Below are 25,444 nucleotides of genomic sequence, written 5' to 3'. Positions count from 1 at the left end.
TCCTTCCTTCCTTCCTTCCTTCCTTCCTTCCTTCCTTCCTTCCTCTTTCTTTCTCTCTCTCTCTCTCTTTTTTTCTCTCTCTCTCTCTTTTTCTTTCTTCTCTCTCTCTCTCTTTTTTTCGACAGGGTCTCACTCTGTCATCCAGGCTGGAGTGCAGTGGCACAAAAATGGCTCACTGCAGCCTCAACCTCCTGGGCTCAAGTGACCCTCCCACCTCAGCCTCCTGAGTAGCTGGGACTATAGGCCTGCATTACCATGTCCGACTGATTCTATTTTTTTTATTTTTTGTAGAAACAGGGTCTTGCCATGTTGTCGCGGCTCGTCTTGAACTCCTGGGCTCAAGCAATCCTCCTGCCTCGGCCTCCCAAAATGCTGGGATGACAGGTGTGAGCCACCGTGCCCAACCTCACAGTCTGTTTTTACCAGCCCTCTAGATGATCATAATGAAAGCTTGAGAACCACTGGTCTAGATCGTGCAAATGAAAGTTGCCTGAATGAGTTGGATTCTGCAGTCTTGTGAGGACCCAGAGCAGGCAGGGAGCCAGCTGCCCAGCACGAGTTCAAGATGAGCTGACCTGGTTTCAGCCTCCATCCCTGGGTTCTAGGTCCCTGCCCTTTCCAAAGAAACAATGAACCAGACCAGACCACTGCATTGGCATAAGATCACACTTTAGTTCAGAGACACATTTGCATAAATACTTGAAATGGATCCACCCCTGCAGGTGGCAGCCTGAGAACATGTGGCTCTCCACAACCCTGTGACACTGCGGCCCTTTAGGTGATGGATTTTAACACTGAAGACAGTCGTGGTCATTCTTGAAGACAGCCTGGGGTGCAGCTTTGGAGCCTGCTTTGACATTCACCATTGACTCCCTGCCCCACGCCTCTCTTGTACTAATGGTTTCCCCTCTGAGGTAGATTATTTATCGGGGAAACCAGATAGAATTTTTTTTTCATTTAACTTTGCTAGTCCTTTGCAAACAGACTGACGCTGAGTGTCCTGTCTGAGTCAATAAGTGCACTTTTACTTTTTAACCTATGCCCTCTACTTGAACCCGAGCAAGGTCCAGTCCACTGGACAGTTGATGATAGGGTCTGTTGCCCCATCCCCTCTCCTCTTCCCCCTTAGGAATTCGTGCAGTACTGGAGGGGTTGCAGCAATGGGAGGCCTGGGTGGGCCATGCTGCCTTGATATATAGAGTCACCACAGTGGAGATCCTTGTCTGCACCTCAGTACCCCAAGTCTAGGAGCATGAGACTGACGCCTTCCCCCCGAATCACAGGGGGCACAGCTGGCTTTCACAGGGCTTGGCATCCTCGGGTTTCAGAGCCTTGTTGCAGGTGGCAGAGGCCTGGCCGGAGGGGTCCCTGCACTCTACAGTTCGCCGCTGCCAGCCGGGCCCGCAGGTGCTGGAGCACTCAGACCAGTCCCCCAGCACCCACTGTGCATGGAGCAGTGGCTGGATGATGTTGGTTGTTGCTCTCTCTTTGCTGCTCTGCATGCTGAAGTCCACGTCATTAGGAACAAAGAAGGTGTATTTGACTTTCGGGGGGAAGACCTCGCCAGGGACTGTAAGGAGCTGCACTGTCAGAGGCTCTGGCAAGGGCCGGAAGCTCTGCAGGCGCTCCAGGGTGGCGATGGAGCCACTGTACTTCAGGATGGTCCCCTTCACCAAGATGTCCTGCTCTACGGCAGAGATGGCCAGGTGGCCATTTAACAGGTACTGCCCGTCAGCCGTCTTCAGCGCCAGGTAGTTCCCATCGTTTTGCACACCTGGGTGGCTCCGCTGCTTCACGTCAATATTAGTGGCACCAGCTGGGATGGTGACAATGTCATTGTAGCCATAACTATGATAGAAACAGAAAGACACCCTCAGACCAGTGGCTGCCCAGCCCTGGTCACAATGATGCCTTGGAGACTGAAGTGTGGGCACCCCAGGTGGCAGACAAGAAAAACCAAAGCAAGTATTAAGCAAGTTGCCTCAAAGTTCTCAATAAATTAGCTGTTCAGGCAGACAGAAATGTCTTGTACATTGGGATTTTTCAAGGGTTTTTGCTTCATCTGGCAACTCTATTTCAAATGCGTGGTTGAGGAGTTGAGGTATGTGGGTCTTGAGAACAGCATAGAGAGGAGGTGAACCCAGAAGGATTTGGAAAGCTGCACTGGTGTAGCCAAACCTGGCACCTGTCAAATGAGATCTCGAATACCTCTAGTTCCTTGCACTGGTATACAACTTTGCTTGGCCACCTCCATACCCAGAGCTCAAACCCACATGGAAAAAAACTGTTCTGCACACCCCTTCCAGGACGTGAACAGGAGGAAATTTCACACCGCCTCTTTGAGTCAGTCGGCTCCTAGTATTTGATGAATATGGCCCTAGGGTGGGATCAGGGTGGGGTTGGGAGTTGGGGGTTCAAGCCTGCTTCTTTGAAGCCACCTTCTGGGAGTGCCCAGGCACCATGAGCACTGTGCTTCTGGAATGACAGAATGCTGTTTTGGGAAACTGTTTCCAGTCCGTTATAGGCTTAGGGCTTTAGGTAGGATGAAGAAAGATTAGTTGTTTGTTCTTTTCTGGAAATCTGAGTTCCATAGGCTGGGGAGAAAGTGAGGCAAATGGTCAGGCGGGCTCTTTGCTCTTCTTGCCATATGTCCAGCTGGGGCTAGCTGCTTAGTCTCAGACTCTGAGAGTGTCCACAGGCCCATCTGTCTAAAGCCTGAGGGAAAGTGGCCAAGGGCCCCAGTATCTGAATAGCGTCTGCTTCTTTTTTTCTACGTCCTTTGAGCTTAAATGTAAAAAGAGTTCCAAGGCAGGGCGCAGTGGCTCATACCCATAATCACAGCACTTTGGGAGGCCAAGGCGGGTGGATCACTTGAGGCCAACAGTTCAAGACCAGCCTGGCCAACGTGATAAAAGCCCGTCTCTACTAAAAATACAAAAATTAGCTGGGTGTGGTGGTGCACGCCTGTAATTCCAGATACTTGGGAAGCTGAGGCAGGAGAATTGCTTGAACCTGGGAAGCAGAGGTTGCAGTGAGCCAAGGTCGTGCCACTGCACTCCAGCCTGGGCGACAGAGTGAGACTCTGTCTCAAAAAAATAAAAATAAATTTAAAAAAATGAAAACAGTCCCAAGTTGCCTGCTATAGGCTGATTCTGTTCTCTCAGACTGATGAGATGAGAGATGTAGAGATAGATACACACACACACACACACACAGAATGGGACAGGGTTTGCAAGCTTCACTAAGTAGAATACAATACAGTGAACACTTCTCAAAAATTCTGAGACCGTGAGTGGGGGAAGTGGTTGGACAGAGGATGCTCACGTAACCCCCAGAAGGATACATTGATGTACTGGAGGCAGAGAGGCAGAGTGTGGTCCATATAAAACACCTGACCTTGCCCTTACTCTCCAGGAAGTACATGGAATGGGAGACAAAAGTCATCCAGGACTTAGGAAAACTACATTCTCTTCTGGCTGTCATTAACTATCAATGTGACCTTAAAAAGTCATTTAATCTTTTTGTGTCTTAATTTCTTCCTCTGCAAAACGAAGAATAGTATTGGCCTTGCTCACCTCATGGATTTATTTTACAAATCAAACAAGACCATGGAAATGAAAGCGCTTTGGAAAATCCTTGGAGTTTTATGAATGTGGGGCATTAGGATGTGAACAAAGTGTCTTGAGTTCCCAGATTCATGAAAGCCCTGGGGCTGCCAGGGCCCCTTTTTGGTAACCCCCTTCTCTGAAGATCCCTCTGCAGAAAAGGCAGGGCTTGCCAGGCTTAGGGTGAGACGTCCTTCCCAAAACAGGCCTGGGAGAGCTGCTTTCTGGCAGAGGTCCAGGTTACTCAGTGTGGCTCGACTGACTCAGAGATGACAGCTCCCTATCCACATGGCCTCCAGCCCTTGTAAAAGTCACGGCTGTCCTGTGTTCTGTCTTTTCTATGAGCTTGACACTGCCAAGTGCACATCCCATCCCAGGAAATCCTTACGGCGACTCTGAGATAGAGATACTGCTGACATTTTGTAAAGAAACTGAAGCTCGGAGAGTTTAAATAACTCGGCCAACCCTCATAGCTATTAAGTAGCAGCCACAATTCAAATTTGGGCCTATCAGAGCGCAAAGCCCGTTATGCTCGTCTCCCAGGCAAGGTCCAGAACTCCTGGGGAGACTCACCTGGTGGGGGTGAGGGACCCGGAGACCTTCCTGCAGGAGTTGCCTTTGCCCCCACACACCCCGCATTTGTCCAGCTTCCGGGGCGAGTCCACCACATGGTCACAGCCGGCCTTGACACACTGGCCACGGACACAGATGGCCAGCGTCTCTGGCCCACACAGGGTGCCATCAATCACCTGCAACAGGGAAAGGGAAGGTGCGGGAGGGCGTGTTGAGCACAGAAGCAGCCTGTGGGAGGGGTGGGGACAGGCGACCTTCCTCCCCATCTCTGGATCTGAGTCCCAGGGTGATTCTCACCTTGGCCTCGAACACTTTGAACTCACTCCTCCCCCGGGCTCGGCAGAACAACTTGCAGCGGTCCCGGGGGGACACCCCGGCATACTTGGGGACCCACTGCAGGAGATTCCCATCCATGTCAGTGTAATTGTAGGCATTATACTTCTCACACTGCTGTTCCCTGAAGCTTTTCCCTAGAAAGAGGAAGAAACGGCATGGAGGTGACACCCATGCGCAAGCAGGAGGTCCCGGTGGAGAAATCCCGAATTCACAGCATTTTTCTTCTTTCTTTTGGTTTTGGACTCAACCCAGGGACCCAGGCAGGGCCAGTGTCTTCTGGGCACAGCATTCCTAGACCCATGTGTGACCCTTACTCAAAAGGGCAAGGAAAGGAGCCCTCCAGCCTCATGCTGGGCTTTCTAGGATAAATGCCCTTTCCATTAGGGAAAGAGATTCATTGTACTTTACAGATGAATGAACTCAGGGAGCAACAGGGAACAATTCAGTAAGCCTGGAAGGCACAGAATGGCACGTGGAGCTATATTCTCAGGACACTGCTAATTGTGCAGTGTCGATTTCCTCAGTGACACTGGACATGACTCCAAAGACTCCTAAATCTACACGTCTAGCTCCGATCTTGCCCCTACACCCATATTCTGCAATGCTGGCTGTCTCTGGGGAGCTCTGTTTATATGTACTATGATTACCTTCAACTCAGCATGGCCAAGCTCCCGAGGGTCCTTCCACAAACTGTTTGATTTTCATTTGCTGGTCTTACCACGCTCAAGTCTGAGACTGGCATCCTGGTATCTCCCGAACATTTGAGCATCTCTATTTGCTATTTCCAAACGGTCACAGAGACCTACACTATATTCAGGACAGTCTGTGATTTCAAACAATGGCATCCCACCCTCACCACTGCAAGCCCAGGGCTGCTGGCTTCATGGGGACCTGTGCCTGCCTCCTCTCCGTCCTGCCGTGCGCCGCTGCCGGACCAATCCATCTGAAGTTAGACGTGGGTTGCTTTCCACCCCCAAATCCTAAAATTAAAGCTGTTTTTCCTGCCAAGGTTCCCCGCCCAAACTGTGCATCTGAATGCCTGGGGAGACTTTGCCAAGGCAGATGCCACACTGCACGCCTGAGACTCTGAGTCAGTACAGCTGAGGGGGTCTGGGCTGTGTCTGCAGGAGCTTCCAGGTGACTTGATGGGACAGGTGGCACAGATAACCCCCAGATACTGTGTCAGCCTTCGAGGACCTCTGTGGTCTGGCCTTGACATAGTGGTGTGCTTTGCTTGATTCCACCTAAGCGAATGAGGGCCCTTCTCACACCTTTCCCCATCCTGGCAGGTCCCCTCACACCTCACCCCATCTCAGTCCTCCAGACTCTGCTCAGTCCTAACTCCCTTCAAAGCTTCTGCTCACCCAGCCTTTCCTTTCTCTGAGCCTCTCACCAACCTAGGGTCTGTGACTCATCCATTGAAACTTAATGGCTGTGTTAAAGGGATTTGGGTCTCTAATTGGACTGCAAGCTCCTTAAGGACGGAGACCATGCCTTTTACATTTTCATACATTTTTATAGTCCTAGACACACAAAAAGTACTAAAAAATACTCGACAGTAATGGCAGACTTTGGTGCGTCTGAAATCATGACATCATTTTTCATCCATGCCTACCTTGCACCCTATATTCATTCCTGTCCTCCCCCTTTCCCGGCAATGTCTCACCCGTATGCCAGGCAAACTCTCACACAATTCCAGCACAAAGTTTCTAGAGCCTCAAGCCATTGGGGATCCTTCTTGTCTTGTGAAACTGCAAAGCCTACAGATTCTCCTATGAGACATCAACCCGGTGCCAGTGCCCTTTCCCGTGGCTGGATCTCTCCTAAGGCTCTGCCTGATTTTTCATGCCTGCCAGTCCTTCCTGGAGCCGCACACTGGGCAGCTGGATGGGATGGTGGGGAAAAACCTCGTAATGATTTCCCTCTCATGAGTTTGCTGCTGCCCCTTTACTGCCTCTGAGTTAATGTGTGTGGTTTCTAGCAGGTACTGGGGATAGGAATATGCCAAGGGGAGGGAGAGGTAGTATTGCTTCCTGGGAAGGTTCTGTCAAACAGTTGCCATGGCCCCAAGGGAAGATGGAATGTGAGCGGGAATCAGATTCAGAAATCCTCCCTCTGCCCTGGGCTGAATTTTGGCTAGAAAGACCTTGGAGGTTTGGCTGTGACACTTGCTTTGGAAAATGCTTCCATTCTGCACACAGATGAGGGTTCTGATGCCTCCAGGAGGATTAGTTTCCTAGACACCAGCCCCTCTCCAGAGGCTCCTCCCCAATAAGTTTGGTTGGGAGTGATGTCCTCCTCTCCACATCTTGGAAGATGAGGGTAATTTCTCTCGTTGACTTTGCCAGGCTCTCTAAACACTATGAGAGCTGTCCCGGGTCCCTGAGAGCTGCCCCTGGGCTTGGAGCCTTGCAGAGCCCATTTAGGTGCAGATCACAGGCAAAACTCTATATTCCAGGACACCCACTTTACTCCCACTTTACACATCCTCTGGGGATGTGTCACAGCGATGATAGTAGCTGCTCTGGCAGGGGCGGCCCTGAGTGGCAATTACCGTCAGGGGGGCATTCCTCCGTGTGGCATGACTGGTACTTGGCTCTCCGACCCAGGCAGTATCTTCCTCCATTCTGAGGCTCGGGGTCCTCGCACTCACGGTGTGAAAACTGCACTCCTCCTCCACAGGTCCGAGAACATTCTCCCCAGGGTCCCCACGGTGCCCAGCCTCCATCTACCACGGGCTGCAACATACAATGGCACACTGAATGAGGAGCAAAGGCCAGGAGGCTTCAGTGTCTGTGCCACCGGGTGGCCAAAGCCCTGGCTTCCTCATCTAGTCATTCTCATCTTGGTGTATGGAGCACTGTAAACTGCCTCAATCATTTGTTTAAGGACTGTGTGGCCTTCATGGCTTTGTGAGCACAGAGACGAGGCTGGACTCATTCACTACTGACTCCCCAGTGTCTTAAACAGTGCTTTATGTTTAGTAAGGTGCTCAGTAGACTGCTGAATGAATGAATGACACTCTTTTATGGGAATAAGGTTGCATATAATGCAGTGGTTCTCCATTGGGGCGAATTTTGCCCTCCAGAGGACATTTGGCAATGTCTGGAGATATTCCGGTGGCTACAGCTGGGGAAGGTGTATGTTACCGCATTTAGTAGGTAGAGGCCAGGGATGCTGCTCAACATCCAGCAATGCACAGGCCCCACAGTAACAATTATCCTGCCCCAAGTGTCCCTAGTGCCAAGGTAGAGGAACTCTGGTCTAAAGGAAGCAGCCCTGGGAGGTGTTGCCAGAGTCTACCAGCCACTGGTTCCAGTGATAGGATAATGCCTGGGAAAGAAACAGAATTGCTTTTTTTTTGTTTGTTTTTTTGAGACAGAGTTTTGCTCTGTCACCCAGGCTGGAGTGCAATGGTGTGAATTCGGCTCAGTGCAACCTCTGCCTCCCGGGTTCAAGTGATTCTTGTGCCTCGGCCTCTTGAATAGCTGGGATTACAGGCACACACCACCATGCCTGGGTAAATTTTGTATTTTTAGTAGGCCGGAGTGCAGTGGTGTGATCTTGGCTCACTGCAACTGCTGCCTCCTGGGTTCAAGTGATTCTCCTGCCTCAGCCTTCTGAGTAGCTGGGATTACAGGCGCCCACCACCACACTTGGCTAATTTTTGTGCTTTTAGTAGAGACAGGGTTTCACTATGTTGGTGAAGCTGGTCTCGAACTCCTGACCTCAGGTGATCGACCCATCTCAGCCTCCCAAAGTGCTGGGATTACAGGCATGAGCCACTGTGCCAGGGCTGATTCTATGAATATGTATGTTCTGATCTGACTGTTCTTAAAAATAGAGGCCGCACATCATTCCATGATCATTTCACGTCAACCTCTCCCTGCACTTAGTTCGGCTCTGCCTCTGGGGGTCGGTGGCAGATCCTTCTCCTCAATAACATGTGATGAGAAGGAACAGGGTGAATGGGACGTGGCTGAGGATCAATCCATGAATCCTGTGCCAGTTGAGGCTTAGGACAAGAGTATGGAGCTTACCTGGTGCAGGCAGGCTCAGAAGGCTCAGAAGCCTCAGAAGGCTCGGTGCAAAAGACATGTACTGAGGAGTGCTTGGACTACCCCGGCAATTCAGCGCTGGCAGGGACCGGGCTGTGAAACCCAGTGGATGCTGTTTCATAGTGATGGCTCCATGACTCACCGTAAGAGAAATGTGATCAGCCTCACGGTTTGGATGTATTAAGAGCAGGGCAAAGAAGTGAATCATTTAAAAACCCTCACTGGCACTGCCTTGGTTTTTCTTGTGAGTTTACTCTATCCTGGGCCAAGTTTTTTTTCTGCCTGGCCAGAGGCAGCTCTGATTCTCTCTCCTCTCCTCCTCTTTGAGTACGGAATTCCCACAACTGCTCTCATTCTCCCAACCTCTAATTATGCATTCAGTTCAAGCACAGGCAGGCTGTGAACACTTTTCACTCAATTCTTGATGGAATTTATTCCACGTGTCTCTCTGTGTTCATGATGGAATCGACAGTGGCTCCAGTCTGTTGTGTGCCCACCTTCCTGTTTCCACACCTCTCACCAATCTGCATCTGCACCAGCCCTGAGTCAGTCCCAAAGCAGCTCCCTAATGTCTGGAGCCATGGCAGTGTCAACCCACTGAGTGAGGGTGAGCCTCCACGGGCTCCTCACTGTGAGGATAAATATACTTGGTTTGTTTGTTAAAAAATGAGTGATTTTACCTAGAAGTCCTGTGTTGCAGCCTGGCCCAAAGTTTGTTTTTTTGGAGACAGGGTCTCCCTCTGCTGCCCAGGCTAGAGTGCAGTGGCATGATCATGGCTCACTGCAGCCTCAAACTCCTGAGATCAAGTGATCCCCTGCCTCAGTCTCCCGAGTAGCTGGGACTACAAGTGTGAGTCACCAGGCCTGGCTTATTTTTTAATTTTTTGTAGAGACAGGATCTCACTATGTTGCCCAGGCTGGTCTCGGTTCAAGTGATCCTTCTGCCTCAACTTCCCAAAGTGCTGGGATTCTGGTGTGAGCCGCTCTGCCTGGCTGTCTCTCGGTTCATGACTCTCAAGTGTGGTCCCCCCTCGAGAACAGCCCTCAGTCCTCCCCATTTCCTTTTGTTTCTCCTTTCTCCTTCCCAGTATCCTCAGGGGCTGTCCCTCACCTTGGGCCTCTCCACTTCCTCCTCAGGTAGACAGCTGCCTTCTGAGCAGAGGTGCCCAGGCCCGCACGGCGTGCCGTCAGCCCAGGGCAGGCTGCCATTCTTCGTGTGGCACAGGGGCTCGGCCCCATCAGTGTGGCACCAAAGCTGGGCGCAGACGTCCTGAGCAGAAGTGTTGGGGCAGTGGTGGAAATCCGGCCCAAAGATCTGCCTGCACTGCTGGTCCAGCTGGTACAGGGCCATGCGGCCCGGAAGGCCTGTGGGGAGGGGCAGGGCCGCGGCAGGGGCGTCCAGGAGACAGTCTCCTGGGAAAAGAGGAAGCAGGGGCATAAGAACGCACGCAGGGGCGCCACTCTCTCAGCTCTTCATGGCCTGCGATGGATGGCACTGAAGGTCTAGGCGTCACGACTTCTTGACCTGCCACTAAAAGCTGTCACCACTCGATGATCTCGTGAGAGCATGCCTATCGGTTGCAAAGGTTTTTCAGGACCGACTTTCTTTTGCTGTCCTGAACATGTAGGAAGCATTGCTCCCGACATTCAGTGTATATCCAGTGAATACCAGCTAACGCAATATTCACCCACATCACAATCTAACCGTGCTCCTCAAAGTCACAATATGCAAATGAAGACCAACTAATGCTGCCTGGATAATCTTATTTTTGCATCATACATGTCCCTGTCTCCCTTAGTAAGAAGAATTTAGAATATTTCATGGCTTTACCAACAACTCCAACCAATTAAAATTGTTTTTTCTTTAATCCCCTCTTCTGAGAAGCAATTTTTTTTTTTTTTTTGAGACAAAGTCTAGCTCTGTTGCCCAGGCTGGAGTGCAGTGGCTCGACCTTGGCTCACTGCACCCTCCGCCTCCTGGGTTCAAGTGATTCTTCTGCCTCAGCCTTCTGAGTAGCTGAGACTACAGGCATGTGCCACCACGCCTGGCTAATTTTTTGTATTTTTGGTAGAGACGGGGTTTCACCATGTTGGGCAGGCTGGTCTTGAACTCCTGACCTTGTGATTCACCTGCCTCAGCCTCCCAAAGTGCTGGGATTACAGGCGTGAGCCACTGCACCCGGCTTCCTTCCTTCCTTCCTTCCTTCCTTCCTTCCTTCCTTCCTTCCTTCCTTCCTTCCTTCCTTCCTCCCTCCCTCCCTCCCTCCCTCCCTCCCTCCCTCCCTCCCTTCCTTCCTTCCTTCCTTCCGTCGTCTCTTTTGGTCACCCAGGCTGGAGTCAGTGGCGTGATCACGGCTTACTGGCAGCCTTGATCTCCTAGGCTCAAGTGATCCTCCTGCCTCAGCCTCAGCCTCCCGAGTATCTGGGACCACAAGTGCACGCCCCACGCCTGGCTCCAATCCTTTGAACCAGCCCCCCGCCCTCTTGCTCTCACAGGACGCAGTCATTGCCTCTGCCATGCCTGAGCTGTTGTAGGTTCGTCTCTCCTCTGTGCTATGTGCTTCTATTCCTTCAAGCGCTGCTCAAACCCTCCTCCTTCAGACAACCTTCTCAGATGACTTCCCCCTGCTTTGTGACTCATCTAAATTAGCCCAGAACTGCTGCTGGAAGATGGCATGGCCGGGAAGAGCAGACTTCGGGGGTGGTGTGAATGCCCCAGCATGGGAGGCTGGCTGGGACTCAGCTCCAAGGGCCCTGTGAGGAAGCACTGCTGGAGGGGTCCCTGCGCCAGCAGCAGTGGAAGGAGGCCCACGGGGACAAGCGGGGCGGGGTTGCCAGTGCCTACCGTGCCCGCCGTCCAGGAGCTCCGTGAGGTACATGGCGCTGCAGGGGGACCAGGGCAGCGTCTGGTTCAGGTGGACGAACAGCGGCGCCATCATGTGGTGCTTGCCCATGGGCCCGAAGAGCCGCGTGCAGGGCTTGGAGTCGTCGTGCGGCATGCTGAGGACGTGCCCTGGGAAGAGAGGCCTGGTCCACTCTGCCCTGTCCTGTCTGAGGGCGCCTCACCCGGCCCAGTTAGGGACAGAGATGGAGCTCCTCAGGGTAGTAGCCACCCCCTCACCCTCAGAAGATTTCTGCGTTGGGCTTTCCCCTGCGCTTTGCTCTTCCAGGACGCCTTCTCAGATGACTGAGAAACACGGATACCCCTTTATTTTCTGCCTCAGCCTGTCCTAAATTTGGATCTAGCTCTATTATTTGCTCTCTTACATGACAGTCCCTGGACCATTGTTCTTCCCCCAGATCCTATGGCTTAGCTTGTGCACAGCGCCGCGCCTCCACCCCAGCACCCGTCTGGTGTCCTGGCATTCATCGGGTGACCTGTGATCATCATGTATTTTGGCCATGTGCTCGGGGTGGGAGTGGAGTTTGTTCAGCACCGTCAAGCGCGGTATCTGTTTGTATACAGCCACCCTGTCAAAATCACGAGGAGCCATTCCTAAGCGAGGGCCACATACTCCTTAGGAGCTACGCGACCTTGGCTCTGGAAGTACAGTTCCTGCTGATGTGGTGAAGTGGGCTTTGGCAAGGCAACTCTTACCTAGTTCATGGGCCAGGGTGTGGGCTGCCTGGAGCCCCTCATCCTCGATCACGGAGCAGCTTTTGTTGGGGTCACAAATGGTCCCGATGTCTGCCACACCCAGGGTGTCACACAGCCCCTCCTGCCCACAGAAGTTCTGCTTGGTGGGGAGAGAGCAAGAGAGTGCATCAGTGTGTGTGTGTGGTGTGCTGCAGGCCTCCGGGGACAGGGGTGGCCAGTGTGCACGTGGGAGTGGACCACCGAGCATCCCATAACATGCTTGCTGGCCTGTGCATCACCTGTGTTTATTGAGCTTTTAAATTAATGAAATTATTATTATTATTTTTTGAGATGGAGTCTTGCTCTGTTGCCCAGGCTGAAGTGCAGTGGCATGATCTCAGCTCACTGCAACCTCTGCTTCCAGGGTTGAGGCTATTCTCTTACCTTAGCCTCCCGAGTAGCTGGGACTACAGGCGTGCACCATCACACCTGGCTAATTTTTGTATTTTTAGTAGTGATGGGGTTTCACCATGTTGTCCAGGCTAGTCTCAAACTCCTGACCTCAGGCAATCTGGCCTCTGGCCTCCCAAAGTGCTGGGATTATAGGCGTGAGCCACCACGCCCAGCCTAAATTAAATTTTAGAGACGAGGTCTGGCTATGTTGCCCAGGCTGGAATGCAGTGGCTATTCACAGGAGTAATTGTAGCTCACTTAGCCTCAAACTCCTGGGCACCAGTGATTCTCTCACCTCAGCCTCCCAAGTAGCTGGGACTACAGGTGCTTGCCATGTGCCCGGCTGAACTTTTTTAAGGAGGGCGAAGCAACAGCAGGTTCAACGTGTCTGGATATCCCACCTAGTGGCCTTGCTTTATTGGTTCTTTTTGTGTTTATGGTCAAGACAGTTCACCCCCCCATCTTTCTAAATTGGAGAGTAACCTGTGAAATTTTGTTTTGTTAAAAAATAAAAACAGCCTATAATCTTTGCATTTTGAGAGGCCAAGGCAGGTGGATTGCTTGAGTCCAGGAGTTGGAGACAAGCCTGGGCAATATAGTGAGAACCTGTCTCTACAAAAAGTAAAAAAAAAAAAAAAAAAAAAAAAAAAAAATTAGTTGGGTGAGGTGGCTTGTGCTTGTGGTCCCAGCTACTCAGGAGGCTGAGGTGGAAGGATCATTTGGACCTAGCAGGCAGAGGCTGCAGCGAGCTGTGATTGTGCCACTGCACTCCAGCCTGCGTGACAGAGCGAGACCTCGTCTCAAACAAAACAAAACAAAACAAAATTAAAAACAAAAAAGAATATGAAATACAGAGGCTATCAAGATGGATTTCTGAGTGACAAGATCAGGAAATCTCCATCTGTCTTCACATCAGCCACTCATGTAAGGGAGCCTGTTCTGTGTTCTAAGCTGGCTGCATCCTGAGGCTGGCTGGGACTTCAGAGGCTTTTTGTGGTGACAGGACAGCATAGTCGTTCAGAACATGACCCTATAGCAGCACTGTCTTGGCTGGCCTATGGGCACTGCCACTATGTGGCAAGAGAGGTGTGTGGCCACTCTGCACCTCAGTTTCTTCTGTTACAAAATGGGGATAACACCAGGACCGGCCCGGTGGGACCATTATGAGACTGAAGGAGCAGACGGGGCCTGGCACACATGATCACTCTCTTGCTTTCAGGAAGCTGTCTGTTTAAATCATGCCATGTAGGTGGGCAGCCCTCCCGCTGTGGGCAAATCTTGAGGGGACCCCCTGGCTACCTGCCCCATGTTTTACAACCACTGCAGCTAGAACTACTCCCTTCATTCTAAACCCAGATCTCTCACTCGGCAGCTCGAGCCCATTTCTTCTTGTTATGTGTGACCTCAGGAGACAGCTGGTCACAAACTTTTGGAAGACAGCCCTTACAAGATTCTTCTCCTTCCCTTGCAAATACCTCACACTTGTCCTCATGACCTCCTCCTCATCATTCCGGGCATGAGGCTCTGGCGTCCAGCTGGGGCCAGCAGGGAGACGTTTCCCATGTTTGGGCAGGCCTCGTGGTCCTCCCTTTGATCTGCCCATCCCGTCTCCCTTCCTCCCCAGGGCTTCCGGAGCCAGGCACGGACCTGTCTGGTGAGCAGGATGGCCGTGTCGTAGTGCTCCGGGTGGCGGTCGCTGGGCTGGTTGAAACGCCGCTGCCAGTTGCAGAAGTTGCGCAGTGTAAGCCCCCCGTTGTCGGACACCTCTGGGCCCCCTTTTTCATCTTCTACAATCAGCACTTTTACCACCATCAGGTTGATGGAATTCTTGATGCTGGGGTGCTTGTAGATTCGGGCTGCCACAGACATTAATGTGAGGATGTGGTTCTGTCAGGAGGGAGGAGACAAGAGGCAGAGTGAAGGGTTAAGTCTCAGGGCCCTCGGCCTGGCCTGTCCGCTGCCATCACCTCTTTTTATGCGGCTGAGCATCAGATTCTTACCAAAGCCTCACAATACCCCCGAGGCCTCCGCGTTACTCCCTTCATTTTGCATGTGAGAAAACAGGCTCAAGAACCTGCCCAAGGTCACAAAGCTGATGCATGAACAGCAGCCTTTGAACCCCAGACCTGCCTCGCTCCGAACCTGTGCGTCTAACATTCAGACCAGCTTCATGGGATGACCTACATCCAAATTCATTAAAACCCAAAACCCGAAATTTATAGTGCATTTCAAGTGCGTCAATAGTCATATATGGCTCGTGGCTACTGTACTGGAATGTGCAGATAGAAAGTTCTACTGGACGGCATGGCTTATTCTGCCTGAATCCTGACACTGTCTCCCTGCCAACCACCCCCACCCATCCCTGGCCTCAGCCCAGAAACAAAGTTCTGAGCGCTCAAGCTTAGTAGAGTTCCCTCTTAGAATCCAGCTGAGCATTTTCATGCTGCCGTTGGGGTAACTCTACTCTTCAGGGTGGGAATTGTTAACACTGAAAACTTTGTTGTGATAATCACTCCTAACAACAGTTACTCTGCCACATTACCTCAAAGAATTCTCACAGTCACTTCATGAAGAAGGTGCTGCAATTCCATTTCCCGAATGAGGAAAGTCATGCAAATTAGCTCGTCGAAGGTCGCACAGCTATTGAAACCAGGAGGCCAGCCCAGGTGTGCCTGTCTCTGAGGTCCACCGCACTCTCATCAGGTTTCCCAGGGCTTGGCTTCCTGGTGTCTGCCTGGACAGCCCCGAAGGGTTCATTCCCTCCTGACTGGGGCTTGAGAGGCTCCCGTGGGCCTCAGCGGACCCACGTGCTTAGGATCTCACCTGCTCTCCCTTCCACCCAGGCTGGCCAACAGAACGTACATCACTGCTTGGCCTCTGTCTTGTCCCTGGGCTGCCAACTGCTCCCCCACTGGATTCCAAGGCTTGGAGAAGAGGCCAGATGGGAACTCGCTCTCCTGCCTCGGTGACCCCTTGAAGTGGCCCTCTTTGAGCATTTTGTGGAAGGGGAGACACAGGGGCAGAGGTGGGTGTTCCTTGAGCCTGGAGTGTGGTCAGCTGGGCAGCACCTGCTTGCCCTGCCTCTCTGATCCCTAGATCACCACCTCTCGGGAGCCCCTCTTCCGCTTCTCCTGTGGTCTGGAAGGTGGGAGTGGAAGGAGGAGGAAGGAAAGGGTAGAGAGGGACATTCCATTGGGTGAGGCCATGTGTGGGCGTTCCTGATGAATCCCATTATTTGTGAATGGGATCTGTCTGTTCACCTCGCAGGCAATGAGCCAGGTATTTTGTTAGCCCTACAAGCAGGGGTTGGCAGGTTACTTGGTGTGTCAAGCACTCCAGCAGTGTTTAGGCTGATGTAAACATCTTATCAACAAGGCTGAAACTTGGCACTTGCTCCTGGAGTTGGATTCTGGAGGGAAAAAAAGCAATCACATCATTATGCAACTGGGGGTGAGCACTGAGGAATGGTAGCTTGCCGAGACGAACTCCTGGCTGGGTCTTTGCTGTTTCCAGGAGGCCAACAGTATCCTGATCTCTCGAAGAAGGACCAGGGTCTGATGGGCCAGGGACCAACCCCTGGAATTTCTTCTGAGGCAAACTGCGACCATCATCACAAGATTTCTTCCCATTGAGTCCAGTTTCACAATCTCAAATTGGGGGAGATGAGGTCGTACAAGGAAGGTGTGAAGCTAAGGAACACCAGCTGCTAAGCTTTGGGACTGAGACAGCTCAGTACCAGGAGCTAAAGATGGGAGGTTGGGGCAAGTCTGTGTGCCCACGTTGAGCAGATTGGAGGGAGGCTGAGTGAGAGACGAGGCAGTGCTCACGTCCTCAGTGAAGACCGGAGGAAGGCAAGGGTTAACCCCTGATCTTCCTGCAGGATAAACCACTGCTTGAAGATCAGGGCCAGACAGCACAAGGAGCTTCCTGGCCCTCAGGTCCCCAGAGAGCTCCTTCTCTGCAGCTCAGGTTGCTCATATCATTGTCTTCTCCAGACGGTGCCTAGCTGTCAGGCAGGGCCGGCTTCAGAGCCATTTAGCTTCAAGGGGTGGGCTGGACTTGAGGACGTCTGAAGGTCCTTCTGGCCGTTGTCTCAGAAGATACTTTTCATTTTCAAGAAGGCTAGGAGGATTCCATGACCCAGGGTTCCCTTCCAAATCCCAGCTCCCGATCCCACCGACCTCTCCTTATCTCTTGTTCTACTGACTTTTTGATTTTCCCCTCCCAGTCCGCTCTTCTGATAAATGACCACAGGAACGCCTCACATATGCGGTGCGTCTCACAGTTCCCTAGGGAGAAGGACCACTGAGGCTGGGTGAGGTGGGTGACCTCAGGGCTGTGAGCCTTTGGTTCTGCCCCGATCCCCTAGGCTCAAAGGACAGGCCTGACTTAGAGTCCCGTGGGGATCAGGCCTGCGGCTGGTCAAGGAGGAAGTCAGATGCCTTGCTCCACCTCCTGGTGCCGATTTATACCTCCCTGCTCCCCACACCAGTGCAGGCTGCGTGTGAAAAATGTGAACGGGGTCCTGGCCCCCCTGAGGAGGAGAGGCCTCAGCACAGCATACAACGCCCCAAAACCATGACAGGTCGGTGGGAGCCCACAGTCAGCCCGGCCAGGGTGTCAAATGATCTGCGCTTGAATGACTTGGGGATCCCATACTCTTAACTTTTGTTAAGGAGAGGCGGCGTTTTTTAGGGAGTCTGCTCCTGCATGAGTGACCCCAGGGCCTGGAATAGAGATGAACATCAGGCCAGTCAGGGTGGCTCATGTCTGTAACCCCAGTACTTTGGAAGGCCAAAGTGGGAGAATCACTTGAGACCAGCCTGGGAAACACAGTGAGATCCTGTCTCTGTTAAAAAAAAAAAAAATGGATTTAAAAAAATAATAGTAATAACACCCTGGCCTGTTGGGTGGGCCAGAGCACCTTTTGGTTATTTGAGATACGAACAAGGAGATTCCTTCCTCAGAGCTCCCATGGTAGCCGAGGCCAGCTGCGGTGGGTGATGGGGACAGGCCGGCCTCCTCTCGCCCGATGTTGTCATTACACCGAGCCGGTTTGCGCTTCACCTGCAGCTCCACTGCTTTCTCTTGTGGCACGCCCAGTGGGAGGCCAGGAGAGGAAAAGTGGCCCTGGGAAGCCCTTGCGTCAGCATCTGGTGCAATGCCTCTTCCTTCCTGACGTCTCTAGGGCCTGAGACTGAGCTGGGGGTATGGAGATGAAGAAGCAAAGGGAGAGGAAAGAAGTGAGAGGAGAAAAGAATGACCTGCACCATATCCTTCATCTCCTCTTGTTCTCCAAACAGCAAAGGGCAATGTCGCCTCTTCAAAGCACACATGCTGAACTATAAGTCAGCCTTCACTGCTGAGCCTGGGCAAACTGAAAGAGAAGATTCCTCTGCCATGTGGAACAGCAAAGCTGAAACAGTGGTGGCCGGCACTCTGATGTCATGGGTTAGCCCATCCTCCCCACTTTAACAAATGGTTTCCATCACTGAAGGCAACGCTAGCAATAGCCACACCTTGCTGAGTATCTCCTCTAAACCAGGCAGCAGGTCAGGTGCAGTCCATATTTTGTTTCATCCCCAAGACAAGGCTAGGATGTTGGTATAACTGCTCCTACCTGAAATAATCGAGGTACAGAGAAATAGGTGACTTGCTCAAGGACACTACGTTATTTCTATTTCGTTCCAAAGTCTATGTTCTTAGTCTCTGCACTGACTGCCACCCATCTTTGCTGCTGTAAGGAAAACTGCAGCCTAGCCAAAGCAAACCCAAGGCTTGCAAGCAGCAAGTCCGCCTGTCATTGCCTATGCACACCCCACCTCCTGGGGGATGGGGAGGGGCGATCTTTGGACACTGAAACATTTTCTTTGGGAAATACTCCATATCTTTGATCATTCTGACTACAGCAGACATAAGGGATGGAAAAGATGCATTCTTTTGCCAATGGGAAAGGAAAACGCACATGTAACACTTGTCTTTCTCCCTGGTAGCTACAGAGCGGAGGGTGTGGGGACATGAATCTGTCTCTGTTGTCATCCAAACCAGGATACCCTTGAGAGGGAAAGACGGTAGGATTAGTAATGATGCCAGAACAGGTAGAAACTGGGACGCTGCTGGACAACCTGGGCTCCATGCCCACTTTAGTATCTAGTGTCTTGTGGAAGACATTTTCCCCAGAGCACGCAGATAAGGGGGCATGGAGATGGCTGTGACATTCTGGGGACCCTGAAGTCAGTTCCCAGAATCTGACCTCCTGCGAGTGTTCTGCTGGGCCTTTGGGAAGATGAGCGCCACTTTTCAGACCCTCTCTGCTAAGAAGAGGGCTCAAAAACTCTGCTCACTACAGAAGCACTGACGGGACAGTCGTTCCAGGCTGGTGAGAGTGGGTACTGCCACGCTGCCCCTCCATCCCACCCCGGGTTCACACAGGGGACAGTGAGCAGCAGCCGGATGTAGACGGAGCTAATGGAGTCTTCCCAGGTGGTCCCTCCTTTCAGAAAGGCCCCTCTGTCTGAGCTCCTTAACTCTGAAACCAGATAAGAAGGTGGGAGGCCGGGGCCCCTTTTGTCCTGGGATTAAGTGAACTCAATTGACAGAGTTCTGGAAAACTTCATTGTCGCTTAACAGTGAGACCAGCCTCGGCAATGGTGCATTCTTTCTCTCAGCCTCCATGGTGGTTTCTCCGCGGGATAGGACCTCACAGCGGGCCTGGACGGCTTTGAACTGCTGGATTTAAGGACCCACTCCCACAACACCCTCGTCCTGAGAAAGAGGCTGCCTGGTGGGATAAGAGTGCTCAGGAATCAGCTTTGGGAGATGGGCTGCAGGCCCAGCCCTGCCACCTCCTGATCCTGATCAGTGCTGTCTGATCCTGAGGAAGCCACATGTCCCCTGTGGGCCGTGCAGTCTCCCTCTGCCCCGGTCACAGGTATTTTCATGGAGGTGACGTGTGTGCAGTCACACTGTGAATTGAACATGCTCAGAGAGTGGCTAAACCTTCCAGAAGACTAGCTCATCATGAAGCAGCCACACAGGCGCTGAGACCGGGATTGGTCACCTAGTCCAGGTGTCTTGCTTCACAGATGAGGAACTCTAAGCCCTAGAGGGGTAAAGGCTCTTCTCATCCTCACACACCCCTGATTACCAAGATACCCCAGAGTGCCTTCCCTCTGTGTGAATGAGGTCTCTACATAAAGGACTGGCTTCCATTTGCAGTAGGTGGGTGTGGGCAGGCAAGGTCTTGAGGCACGGGAACTTGATTTTCATTCTTTCTCTCAGCTGGGCTCATGGACCTGTTTTCAGAAGCCCAGGGGACTGAGCTGAGACAGGCACACCTGTCCTGCAGCATCTCCGAGGCTGCTCAGCTCATCACAGCGGAGGGGCCCGAGGGTGGTCCTGGACACAGCTGTACCTCAGTCCCTCCCCCACCCGCCACGGTGGCAGCAGGAGTGCAGGTGGGCTGGGACATGAGACCCAAGGTGGAGGTGGCGGGGCTGGTCTCCCTGAGGGAAGACTTTCCTTCCAGGTGGGACTCAGAAGTCAACCCCCTACGGAGAGGAGTTTGGTCTTCAGAGGCACCTGATGCCTGGTTTGCTGTGCTGTCCTGGTCCAGGTGGGCTGGCTGGGTGTGCAGGTGCCAATGTGCAGCTGGGAAAGGTCCAGAAATGTATGTTTGTGGGGCATGGGGAGCGGGTCAAGCAGGGGCCAGATCGCCCGGTCAGGAGTCTCATGAGGATGGCAATGCCTGGGTGTCTCCGACACAGGGAAAGCCGACTTGTCTGGGGCAGCAAACCTGGACTTTAAGATGAAGGGAACAAAACCGGGTGCAAACCCCAGCAGAGTGTCCTGCTTCAGCAGCCGGGGCATCCTGGGGCCGGGCCTCAGACCATGTCTGCCTCTAGATAGCTAGAATGTCTGGAGATGTGAGTATGTCCCTGAGGCAAATACTCAGTTATCTCCAGCATCCAGGTGATCAGCTCAGAGAGTGAGACAGTCTGGCCCTGAAGGCTGAAAAATGGACTTTCTCTGCTGGCAGAGTTCTTGTTGGCTTTCCTATGTTTTGGTTCTCAGGCAAATGTCAGAATCTGTTCCGTGTGTGGAAATAGAGGGGCACAGCACCCCACTCTGGGTTTGCAGTGGGTGCATCTTAGCTTCTTTCTGGTGGAGCCCGCTAGGAGTCAGGTGTGGGGGTCCTAAAGAGATGGAAGAAGCCCTCTTCTTGCCCCTCTCCTGCCACACTCTCTAGTACTTGCTTAAAGAAAGGAGTCAGAGGAGAGGGCTGGTGCTCCCACTGCTCCCTGCTCTCAGGGCAGGCAGGGAAACAGATATTAAATCAGCGTGACCCAAAGCTCATGAGGCAGACTGCCTTGGCGGGCCGGAGCTGCTCTGCTGTGCTTTGCGGGAAGCAAATACCACAAGGGCTTGCATGGGCGCCTGTCTGGGGTGTAATCAGCACCTGCAGTAGCCAGAGGAGCAGCCATGTGGACTCTCACCCACAGCCCTTCCCATCCTATGCGTCTGTTTCTCCCTGGGTCTTTCCTACCCTGCCTTTCCCAGTGATAGAGGGTGGGAAAGATGGGGGTGAGAAACAGAAGGCCTCCTTGTCTGGACTATTCTGTACAGGCGATGCCTATGCCCTTGGGGCCCCCAGCAGTCAGGCACAGGCTGAGCCTAGTATGGGGTCCAGGCCAAGAAAGCCATCACCACAAAGTGTCAGCTTAGCTGCCGCATTGCCAGGATCCCTGTTTCAGGGAACTATGACCTAGGCAGGTCAGTTCTTCCTTCCCTGGCACATCTCTGGTTTTGTGCTCCTTAGGGGCCAAGAGCACCCCTCTCCTGGAAACCTTACCCTCCTTTCCTCTTGAAAAAGCCTTCACTTGGTCTTTAGGGGAGAAACTGGGGTTTAGGACAACATAGACACCTCTTGCTGAGTCAGCACCATCTTTGCATCTAGTTAGAAAGGGTCTGGTTAGGTATCCCTTCCCTGGACTCTGTTTTTCTCCCCTGTTTAGGTAAGAGCTGTGTCTGGGCAAAGGGCAGCTGGGTGGACCAAGTGTGGGTCTGGCTTTACCAGAGACACTCACCCAACGAGCTCCTCCCAGCCCCTGCTCCCCTCGCGTTTCCACCAAAGCTTCAGTTCCTGGGCTGAGCCCCTGGGCAGGAGTTCTCTGCCCCTCCCTCTTGTGCTGGCTGCTGGCACTGCCAAGTTCTGCTGAGGCTGAGTGCCAGGTTGGCAAGGTAGTTCATGCCCCATTGATCACAACCAGCTGGCTGCACAGAAGTTGGGCAGCCCCTCTCCAGGTTCAGCTCCTTTCAAACAATGTCTTTTGCTTATGGCGACCTCCATACCCAAGGGAATCGGACAGCCATCTCTTTCCATCCCATCTGCCTTTCCCTGGGAGCCTCTCAGATCTGAGGCAGTAGAGGACTGAGAGGTGGGAGTGGGAGCTATTCCTAAACGCTCAATTTTCGTCTGCTGGGAGAGGCAGGTGCAGGGGAGTGCGTTGATACCCACTTTCGGGTCAGTGTGCCACGTGCCGCGGGAGATTCGGATGAGAGGGATGAGCGTCTGCAGCCCCCTCTAAACTGGAAGGGACCCGGGGGTGGGGGCGCAGGGAGCTAGGGTGGCAGAAGTTCAGAAAAGAGTTACTGCTCTTTCTCAGAAAGGAGAGAGTCTCGTTTGGGGTCAGGCTGGAAATGATGAGCGGGAAGGGTTTTTTGGAAGGGGAGATTTTAGAGACGCTGGGAGGCGTCTGGGGGGCCTCCGGGCACTGCGGCTGGAGGAGGCTCTCAGTCCTACCTGCAGGTCGGCCCCGTAGAAGGCAGCCATGGACGCATCGGCCACCAGCAGCGTCTCCACGAAGCGCGCCTCCGACACAAACCGCTTGGTCCTACTCGTGGCCCCCAGGGGCGGTGGCAGCTCGCTAGCGCCTTCTGCCTCCTCTTCTTGGCTCTCCTCCTCGCTGTGCTCCTCGTTGTCTCCTCTCTCCTGCCTCTGACCCGCTCCCGTCTCCACCGCCCACTCGGGTCCTCGCGGGAGGGGGCGGGCTCCGGCGGGACCCCAGCGCTGCAGGCGGTGCGGCTGACCCAGGGAGCCCCCCGCGCCCTGCGGCTGGATGGTGAACTCCTCGCCGTCCAGCAGGAAGGAGCCGCTCAGCCCGCGGCACAGGCTGACCGCCGCCAGCGACTCGGGCTCCCCATTCACGGTGCCGGAGAAGAAGCAGCCGCGCAGCCCCCGCTCGCCCCCGGTAGACCGGCCCGAGCCCCCGAGGCGCTCGATCTTGAACTCGGGCGCCAGGAAGCTGTCGTCGGGCGCCAGGCGCAGCACGAAGCCCTTGCCGAAGGCGGACAGGTGGAGCGCGAGCTCGCCCGCGCTGCCGGGCAACCGCGTGGGCACCACCAGCTCCGAGGCCTGCCCCCCAGCTGCGGGCCGGGCCGGGGCGCCGCGGGCCAGCGGCGGCAGCAGCAGCAGCAGCAGGAGCGGAGGCCACCGGGGGGCGGCGGGGGCGGGGAGCATGGGGGCTGCGGCGGTGACTGCGCGCAGGAGAGGGAAGAAGCCCGCCCGGCGCGGGCAGGTGCTGGCTGGCCGAGCGCGGCCCGGCCGCTCTCTCCAGGAAAAGCGGAATCAGTCAGATGCAAGGCCGACTCGGCCCGCAGGGCCCGGCGGCGGGAGCGCTCCCCCGGCGGCCCCTCTGGCTGGCGCAGCCCGCTCCTCCCGAGCCGCCGCCCCCGAGCCGAGCGCGAGCAGCTGGCCCCGGCCCGCGTGCGCCCGTCCTCCGCCCCTGCCCGCGCCAGCCCCGCGCAGCCGCCTCCTGCCTCCTCCCCGCCCCGGGAAGCACCGAGTGGGCTGCCGAGCCCTTCTTATTTATACTTCCTTCCCGGCTTGACATAAGAGGTTTATTTTTGATCTCTCACTATTCCCGTTTCCCCTCCCCTGGGATCAGAGAGAGAAACTGAAAAGAGGGAGAGAGCGGAGAAAAAAAAATTGGGATGAAATGCAAAACCAATCAGGCAGCGAGACCCGTCCGCCACCCTCCCCCTTGAAGTGTCAACTCCAACTTCTTTCCTTCCCTTTACGCGCCGACCCACGTTAACCCCTACCGTGCTGGACTGACCCTTTAGAAAGAGTCCTTGGGAGACCCCAACCGCTTCCTCCTCTGCGGCCAAGAGTCCGGGATGCATCCTCCGAAGAGGCTCGTGCACTGGTCTCAGCGACCCTGTTCGGATCCCTGCAGAGTCCGACTGCAGAGCCCCACTCTGTTCGGATCCCTGAAGATCCCTCCGGAGATCCGACTGTGTGGGGAGAAGGTTCCAGACCTTTTCATTGTAAAGCACAACAGAGAGAGGGGGAAAAGTTCATGCTAAAATCATGTCCTCCTCTCATCACTACTGCACAGCCTTCCTAACTTTTACTCCAAACTAAAGATCGGGAAAACAAACACGAAGCAAAAAACAACCCACCTGGGTTACCCTAAGAGGGACTCTCACGCCATGTTAGAGGGCAAGTGGGGCAGAGGCCAGCACAGTGGTAGGTTACCAGCAGTGAGGTTGGGAAGTCAGCATTTCCCCAGGCGGGAAACAGACCTCCAGTCCCTGAAAACGGTCTTCTCTACTGGATACTGCTAGTTGCCCGGGACTTCATGTAAGGTCCTTTCACTGCATTGCCCACAGCCCCAGGTACAAATGTGTAAGAGGTGAATTCATTCTGTCACATGTCACCGCTGCCCCCTGGGGAAGGGGGTAGTACTCAGGAAGAGAGGGATGACCTGGTCTCAAGACCACAAAACTCCATCCAACCCCAGTCTCAATGACACAGGTCTGGATTGGGTGGAGGGTCCTGTTCTCTGCCCACAAACTCTAGACTCAACCACCAACTGTGTCTTTCTCTGAGTTGTCAATGTGGGTGATGCATCAGGAACCACTGGGATCAGGGTCTTTAAATCCTTTGCCAATTCACCTGCCCCCAGGTACCCAGCTCTGTGCTTATGCTGGGGATGTTGACAGTCGAGGTTATCGCTGCTTGTTTTCAGCCCATCTGACCCCTTTCTGCAGCTGTGGTGGTTCAGCATGCATCTGAGACTCTCAGGGCTTGTTACCTCCAAAGAGGAGGCTCTTGCCCTGGGGAAAGTGCTGCCAAGTTCCCTCTAAGTATCCCCCCTCTCTTTGCTTTCTCAGAAACACAGAGGGACAGCTGTGAATTAGATGAAATGATGAACTTCCCACCCTAGCATGTGCAGAACCTCCTTTCCTGCATAACATATAGGATAGGAAGGACTTGAGTCTAGAATGTTTTGGGGAAACACTTCTAGGTGCAGGAGAATGGAAAGAATGGTCTCGTCAACCCTTTTCTCAAAACAAGCAAAACGCTTCATCCTAGCACAGTGCACAGTGCTCGGGACATCCTGTACAGTGCTTGGGACAGTCTGACCTGGGCAAGCAATGAATACAATTCTGTGTTGCCTCAGGGCTGTTGTAACAGTTCAAGGACTAGTTTTTACCTCCTTGAAGCCCCTTATTTGCTATTTGCCAGAGTACAACTCCTGATTTTTTTTTTTTGAGTCTCACTTTGTTGCCCAGGCTGGAGTGCAATGGTGCGATCTTGGCTCATAGCAACTTCTGCCTCTCAGGTTCAAGAGATTATCCTGCCTCAGCCTCCCAAGTAGCTGAGACTACAGGCGGGCACCACCACACCTGGCTAACTTTTGTATTATTAGTAGAGACAGGGTTTCGCCATTTTGGACAGGCTAGTCTCCAACTCCTGACCTCAGGTGATCTGCCCGCCTCAGCCTCCCAAAGTGCTGGGATTATAGGTGTGAGCTACTGCGCCAGCTAACTCCTGA

The 25,444-nt window shown here is 53.4% G+C and overlaps 2 protein-coding genes across 2 annotated transcripts in view; one reads left to right on the top strand and one right to left on the bottom strand.

The window, feature by feature from the left end:
* The window catches only part of LOC104656835, an 83,355-nt gene extending 82,699 nt beyond the window's left edge, over positions 1-656 (top strand). Inside the window, exon 6 of the mRNA XM_030918634.1 lies at positions 292-656. Within this exon, the coding sequence (XP_030774494.1) occupies positions 292-381 (90 nt within the window). The 3' untranslated portion in view covers positions 382-656. The remainder of the gene's footprint in view (positions 1-291) is intronic.
* ADAMTS8 (ADAM metallopeptidase with thrombospondin type 1 motif 8) lies at positions 653-23,825 on the bottom strand. Its single transcript, XM_030917699.1, has 9 exons — positions 22,405-23,825; positions 14,250-14,489; positions 12,171-12,306; positions 11,418-11,585; positions 9,684-9,985; positions 7,069-7,252; positions 4,476-4,648; positions 4,179-4,354; positions 653-1,848 (listed from the first exon to the last, which is right to left on the bottom strand). The coding sequence occupies exons 1-9, from the start codon at positions 23,119-23,121 to the stop codon at positions 1,278-1,280; spliced, it is 2,667 nt and encodes an 888-aa protein (XP_030773559.1). The 5' UTR covers positions 23,122-23,825; the 3' UTR covers positions 653-1,277.
* Between the last annotated feature and the right edge of the window lie 1,619 nt (positions 23,826-25,444).

The sequence above is a fragment of the Rhinopithecus roxellana genome, chromosome 15 (genome assembly GCF_007565055.1).
Source record: "Rhinopithecus roxellana isolate Shanxi Qingling chromosome 15, ASM756505v1, whole genome shotgun sequence".
NCBI classification, from domain to species: Eukaryota; Metazoa; Chordata; class Mammalia; order Primates; family Cercopithecidae; genus Rhinopithecus; species Rhinopithecus roxellana.
The sequence above is the reverse complement of the archived record's forward strand: the minus strand, read 5'-3'. Positions and strand labels throughout refer to the sequence as shown.

Excerpts from the sequence above, each read along its gene's own strand:
- ADAMTS8 (XM_030917699.1), bottom strand. The coding sequence starts at position 23,121 with ATGCTCCCCGCCCCCGCCGCCCCCCGGTGGCCTCCGCTCCTGCTGCTG. Across the intron at positions 11,586-12,170 it reads CACCCTGGCCCATGAACTAG|GGCACGTCCTCAGCATGCCG; the intron begins GTAAGAGTTGCC and ends CTCTCTTCCCAG. Across the intron at positions 7,253-9,683 it reads AGGAAGTGGAGAGGCCCAAG|CCCGTGGTAGATGGAGGCTG; the intron begins GTGAGGGACAGC and ends TGTATGTTGCAG.